At 38.5% G+C, this 7,444-nt stretch overlaps 1 protein-coding gene across 1 annotated transcript; it reads right to left on the minus strand.

Moving 5' to 3' along the window:
• Positions 1-269: 269 nt before the first annotated feature.
• On the minus strand, positions 270-7,398 carry styxl1 (serine/threonine/tyrosine interacting-like 1). Its single transcript, XM_034140406.1, has 8 exons — positions 7,192-7,398; positions 5,863-5,924; positions 3,388-3,487; positions 2,546-2,679; positions 1,570-1,703; positions 1,395-1,492; positions 768-880; positions 270-401 (listed from the first exon to the last, which is right to left on the minus strand). Exons 1-8 carry the CDS (start codon positions 7,286-7,288, stop codon positions 276-278), a joined length of 864 nt encoding a protein of 287 aa, XP_033996297.1. The 5' UTR covers positions 7,289-7,398; the 3' UTR covers positions 270-275.
• Between the last annotated feature and the right edge of the window lie 46 nt (positions 7,399-7,444).

Genomic DNA, 7,444 nt, shown 5'->3' on the forward strand with positions numbered 1-7,444 from the left:
ATGATCAGTAGAAATGGCCATGACATGGGACCTTTAAAGCTGAGATTCAGTTTCTGCAGTTTTTTTATTTCATTTTAAATCCTAACTTCCACTAAAAGGCTCTTTTAATTCTCAGATAATTTACTTTAATAAATATTACGCAAAAATATAAGTATTATTATCTTAATGTAGTTTAAGAATCACCCCCACACATCCTCTATAACTCTAAGTTCTCGCTTTTAAAATGTTCAAAATACCATGAAATCATTGTAATTGTTGTTGTATCCTTAGTTTATTTACAGTAGTGATATGTCGGTCTCTCTCCTCCCCGTGAGGTGCAGCTCCCAGGCCTCCAGCTGCTGCAGGAACCCAGCGTTCGGCCTCATGTCGGGTTTACATCCGAGCACCAAGTTCCAGGCCTCCTGAAAACATCACAACCACAGCATTATGGGATCCTTTTGTATTTTTGACTTTTTATTTTAATTGTCCATAATATCTTATATTGTTTTGTTTATATTTGTTATATTTTATATAATATTTTTCATTTTATTTGTAATTGTTAATTCACTTTTCCACTTTTTAAAGTATTTAAAGTATCTGAGTACTTCTACTTTTACTCTAGTACAAGATCAGAGTACTTTTACTCCTACTTTGACTCAAGATCCACACACACACACACACACACACACAACACACACACACACACACACACACACACACACACATATACACACACACACACACACATATACACACACACACACACACACACACACACACACAATCACCTGCAGTGTGTGTTTTCGGTGCTTCATGAGGAAGGCGATGGTGACGGCGCTGCAGCGACTTCGACCTCGAGGAGAAGCGATCAGAACCCGAGAGCCCGAGTCGATGTGAGAGGCTGAAGACAGCAAAGAGAGATCAATATTTATAGATCAGTGAACGAGAAAAAACTCTACATTATCAAACAGAGAAATGTGACAAAAACTGTATTTATGGCTCATTCAGTAAAGAAATATATCAAAGTATGGTTTCAATGAAGTCTGAGATTCAAGGTTCCACAATGTAATCCTAAAGTGAAATACATTGGGAGGGAGGGTTGGGTTTGTTTTATTTTATTTCTGTTTGTCTGTATTATTGTTATTATTTTTAACTTCCATATGTATTCTGCATTTTGTATATTTTGTAAGTAATTTCTGTTGTCAAATTAAAAATGTTAGTATGTAATTTTATTATAAAAAAATTGTGCTTTTGGTTGTACATGTTGTGCTTTTGGTTGTACATGTTGTGTATTCATCAATACAAATTCGATCACAAAAAAAAATCCTAAAGTTTAATTATTATCATCCTCATGTTTATATTCTAAATATCTCTAAGGAATTAAAACAGCTGATTAATTCAAAGTAAAGACTTACCAATCAGATCACAGATTCTTTCAAAGCTGGAGTATAAATCAGATTTCACTGAGTCGTCCACCGGGAAGTTAACAATGGTCTGATTCCCCTTCATGGATCTAGATATAGAAACAAACTCATATTAATCCAGAGCAGATGAAACCCTCAGAGATTGTTCTGTAACGACGTGTCTCACTCCTGAGAGAGGAGGATGATGAGGCTGATCTTCATCTCTCTGAGGAGGCTGCAGTCGGCGCTCTGCTTCTCGTCTCCGAGGTACAGGAGTCCTGAGAGGATCTCCACCGGATACTGCTTCAGGTTCTCCAGCTCCTGAGACCAGACAGAAACACACAGAAAGGCTTTATTATATATATTTAATACACACAGTTTGACTTGAACGAATGCATACAGGTTCACAAGAGGGGATTGCATTTTCCCTGCTATAGGAAGAAGTACTTTCAGTACATTTGAGTCTCTTTCAAAGCCAGATGTGGTGAGTGTCTCTACTTTAAAGAGTCCTCTCCTGCAGATGTTCAGGTGTATATCAGTATGTAGTGTCTCTACTTTAAAGAGTCCTCTCCTGCTGATGTTCAGGTGTATATCAGTATGTAGTGTCTCTACTTTAAAGAGTCCTCTCCTGCTGATGTTCAGGTGTATATCAGTATGTAGTGTCTCTACTTTAAAGAGTCCTCTCCTGCTGATGTTCAGGTGTATATCAGTATGTGTCTCTACTTTAAAGAGTCCTCTCCTGCTGATGTTCAGGTTTATATCAGTATGTAGTGTCTCTACTTTAAAGAGTCCTCTCCTGCTGATGTTCAGGTGTATATCTGTATGTGTCTCTACTTTAAAGAGTCCTCTCCTGCTGATGTTCAGGTGTATATCAGTATGTAGTGTCTCTACTTTAAAGAGTCCTCTCCTGCAGATCTTCAGGTGTATATCAGTATGTAGTGTCTCTACTTTAAAGAGTCCTCTCCTGCTGATGTTCAGGTGTATATCAGTATGTAGTGTCTCTACTTTAAAGAGTCCTCTCCTGCAGATGTTCAGGTGTATATCAGTATGTAGTGTCTCTACTTTAAAGAGTCCTCTCCTGCTGATGTTCAGTTGTATATCAGTATGTAGTGTCTCTACTTTAAAGAGTCCTCTCCTGCTGAGTTTGTGTGTGTGTGTCTCACTGTGATGGTGTACATGATTTTCTCCGTCCTCAGGTAGGTGTACAGAGCGGTGAACCTCTGAAAGCCTCCGATCACCACGAGCACCGGAGAGAGTGAAACTTCAGAGAGAACTCGAGCACAGAGCAGCGCTCGACCTGCAGATAAACAACAACAAGAGATAAACAAAAACATCATTAAAGATTAAACTGAGGAATAACGGTTTAAAGCTGCTTCATGCAACAATATCAACAATCTAATAATGTCATATATATATAATAACAACATATCACACACGGAGGATATTTGTATGCATAATTACCACTTTTACTTCACATAATACGTCTCCTTGCAGTATCAATAGTAATTTGGCTGACTTTCATATTTGATCAAATCGGTAGATATGCTTTAAAAACCCTCATCACAACACCTCTTTGCCTTCCAAAAAGAAACTACAAACATGGTGTCGTGTTGCATCACTGTACAAAGCTGATATAATAGGAGTTGTAGTTTTTAAAGATAGTATTGATTTTCTTTTGATTAAAGAATGTTCTCTGATTACTTACTTTTACTTACTCATTATAAGGTTAATTTAATAATTGAAAACCAGCATTATGTGACAAATCATCTGTCTAACAGGCGGGATAATGGACATTAAGACGGTTATTATTATTATGAAATGAAACACATTGACCAGCTCGCTTCACATTATATTGTCCTAAACATATTCCTGGCTGAGAAGCATAACGGGAGGACTGCCTAAAGGGAATTACTACCACAGAAGTGAGAGGGGGAATGGTTTAAAATACAGACGTTTTAACACTTCAGTGGTATTTAGCAGAAACTAGTCCTGTATAGTTCCTTACTGTCTTCCTGTATGGAGCTGGTGTTGCTGTCGTAGACGACCACGTGCTGCATGCTGTCCACCTCCAGAGCCTCGGGAAGCAGGAACACACCTTCTGAATCCTGCACACACACACAGGAAGTCTATCAAAGCGTTCGATACCGTCGATCATCATATCCTGAAGCAGAGGCTGGCCAGTATTGGCATATCCAGCCATGCAGTGGGGTGGTTTGTGAACTACCTCGCTGAAAGGTCCCAATGTGTTCATTTTGATGGGCTGTGTCTGAGTGGTTACACATTACTAATGGTGTTCCACAAGGTTCTGTTTTAGGTCCACTTTTATTCTCCATCTTCATCAACAGCTTAGGTCAAAATGTCGATGGAGCAACTTTACATTTTTATGGGGACGATACCGTGATGTACTGTGCAGGTCCCTCCATTAAGGAGGCTGGTGTTAAATTACAGGCTGTTTTCAATATTATCCAGACTCAGCTCTCTGAACTAAAGCTTCTTTTAAATGTTGATAAAACTAAGGTAATGCTATTTTCAAAAGCCAAAAAGACACCGGAGACCACTTTGGATATTGTTACTGTGCAAGGAAAAGTACTCAAAGTGGTTACCTGTTTTAAATACCTTGGTATCTGGCTTGATGATGGCCTCTCTTTTAAACTTCAGGTCAATAATCTGCTTAGAAAGCTAAGGGTGAAGCTAGGTTTCTTTTTCAGAAACAAGTCCTGTTTCTCGCTTGAGGCCAGGAACAGGCTCTGTGACCTTTTGACCTGTGCTGGACTATGGTGATCTGATATATATGAATGCACCTGCCCATTACCTGATCAAGTTAGATGCTGCCTATCACAGTCTCTCATGTGTCAGATTTGCCCCAGTTTGCGACTCTTACAACCTCAGATCCAGTGCCTGGATACGGTTCCAGGTACCTACTGTACGGACTGAGGCTAGAAAAAGGAGTCTTTCTTATTATGGTCCTTGGTCTTGTAATGACCTTCAATCAAGCCTAAAACTGATGGCACTTGTCTCTATATCATGTTTTAAATTGAAGTTGTCCGAAGTCCTCACCACCAGCTGCTCTTGCAGTAACAGGTAGTGTACTTTTTTTACTGTCCTAATGTGCACAATGTAGTGACTGCTTTTTCGTCTTTTGTTTTCTTAGTTATGTTCTCTGTATTTTATATGTTTGTGTTATGTGTTATGTGTAACGTTGCTGCCTTCTTGGCCAGGTCAGCATTGAAAATGAGATTTTATCTCAATGTTTTTATCTGGTTAAATAAAGGTTAAATAAAATAAAAAACAGTGTGCTGAGATTTGTCACTAACTGTAAAGCACTTACTCATCACTGTACCCTGTATGCCAGAGCAAGTCTGTCTGCACTTACTGTACGGAGGCTCAGCCATTGGTACATGTTTATCTATAAAGCCATGTTGGGTAAACTACCAACTTAAATCTGCTCCCTGATCACACAGCGAATTCAAAGTAGCTATTGTCTGAGATCTCATGATGTGGTTTTGTTACATGTGCCAAGTGCTAGGACTGTCTTAGGGATGAAAGCTTTTATGTGCGCTGCTCCTCTTGCTTGGAACAGTCTGCAAAAGGAATGGAAACTGAGCAATTTGGTTCCACTGCATGTTTTTAAAGCTCGGATAGATGCTATGCAATCTGATACTGTTGGTACCTGTAAATGTCCTTAGCTCTGTAAATTGTAATCCCTGTATCTTTGTTGTATGATGTCCTTTTTGTTTTTCTGTTGTTTTATGTTTTTATGTCTTCATGTGGAACCTACTTGCAGCAGGTCTCCCTTGAAAAAGAGATTGATGATCTCAATGGGATTCACCTGCTTAAATAAAGGTATGAAATTAAATGAAATGAAGTCAGATATTTAACACGAAACAAAACAACCCTAGAAAGTAAAGGAAGTAAGAAGCTGAGCTGAATTGCAGTTTGTTTGTTTTTGTATCAGGGGTTTCCAAACTGCGGCCCATGGTCCATTTTTGATTGGCCCATAGCTACTTAATATAATATATAATATAACCAGCCTGAAATATCCCCTTCATATTCCCCCTTATTATGAGCAATCTGAGGCTTCTTTCGTTAAAGAATGTCCGAAATTGGGATCAATAAAGTACTTCTTATCTTATTCTGTTTTAAGGAATGAGCTGCAACACGGTTTGTAACAAGATAAAGTAAACCCTATGGAGAGATGTGATGTTTGTTTCTTAAAGCATATTCAAGTATCAAGAATCATTTACCTAACAACATGAGATCAGAGATGGGCTGAAGAATAAGACAAAAGCATCAACATGTGCAATCAATAAACAACACTTTTTCCTCTAATCACGAATACAATACGTTTGTATATATCTCTTAACATTAGAATCTGATTTAAAGTGCTGCACAATTTTAATGTGTCTTACATCCTGCTGTCTAAAAAGCCTGGTCATTACTTCCATCATGCCACCATAAGTTTACCACATGACCTCTGTACCGTTTTGACAGTCTTGGCTGTTATGATGTGACTTGTTCTGTAGTCTTGGGTTTCTCGAGCATCTAGAAAGAGACATAAAGAAGTGAGCGATAGCCAAAGAAAGCAAATCCAACTCACATTGTGGTCACCAATACTTCCCTTAGGACACCAATCGAACAAAACTATATACATATGCCTGTCTTCTATATTTTATTAAGCTAATATTACATATTAAAGGAGCTAACGAACATGTGAAGCATTGCGAATTATGAGATAACTTGGGCACGCACGCACGCACGCACGCACGCACGCACGCACACGCACACACACACACACACACACACACACACACACACACACACACACACACACACACACACACACACACAGGAACAAATGTAGTGGTGTAAAAAGTACGTAATTTACCTTTGAAATGTAGTAGAAAGTACGAAGTTGCATAAAATAGAAATACTCAAGTGAAGTACAAGTACCTTCAAATTAAAAGTACAGTACTTGGGTAAATGTACTGAGAATAAGTGCCTTAAAGGTTTGTAAATTACTTTTGATTTTTAAAATAAATAAATGTCTTTCCAGAGGTGGGAAGTAGTGGAGTACAAATACTTCGTTACTGTAGGCTACTTATTTTTCTGGTATCAGTACTTTACTCCACTGCTTATTTTTCAGATGAGTTTTTAGTTTGACTTCTTACATTTTGAACACAAATACCTGTACTTTCTACTTCTTACATTTTGAACACAAATACCTGTACTTTCTACTTCTTACATTTTGAACACAAATACCTGTACTTTCTACTTCTTACATGTTGAACACAAATACCTGTACTTTGTACTTCTTACATTTTGAACACAAATACCTGTACTTTCTACTTCTTACATGTTGAACCCAAATACCTGTACTTTCTACTTCTCACATTTCCCAAACAGGCTGGTTCCTTTAGTTTGAATGTGTGTTTGGTGGCGTGATCATTATTATTTAGAGTCATTGCGTGCCTATTGATTTGAACACGATCCGTGTATCCATCATTTCCTGGTCTTCTCTAAAGAAGAGGGACCAATGAAAACGTTGTCATGTTGCCGTTGTTCAGCATGGAAACATTCATTAGCTAACAATGACATTATTGTCCTATTAATATAAAGGGAGGTCGGGTACTCTTTAAAACAGCTGCTAGTTATGGGTACTTTTTACTAAGTACATTTCAAAGCCCATACTTCTTTACTTTTACTTGAGTAAAGAAGTTTACCCAGTAGCCTACTTCTACTTTTACCAGAGTATTTTTTAAAACGAGTATCTGTAAGGATGTGTGTGTACTTCTCCATCTCTGTCTCTCACCGATCAGACAGAGATAGTTGATCTCCGCCAGCCTCGCGCCGCTCCTGTTCAGCAGGTTGTAGAGCACCGAGGGCTCACAGGGCTTTATCTCCGCCATGCCAGGAGCACAGAGTCAACTAGGAGCAGATAACAACAAACAAACTGTGTTGATAAACAACAACAACAACTACAACTCACTGAAGCTGCGAGTCAAACACAACATCTGCACCCGAGGAAAGAACACTGTCTGTTTATGTCTGTTACTAAGCAACTC

This window comes from Trematomus bernacchii, unplaced genomic scaffold (genome assembly GCF_902827165.1).
Source record: "Trematomus bernacchii unplaced genomic scaffold, fTreBer1.1, whole genome shotgun sequence".
Taxonomy (NCBI): Eukaryota; Metazoa; Chordata; class Actinopteri; order Perciformes; family Nototheniidae; genus Trematomus; species Trematomus bernacchii.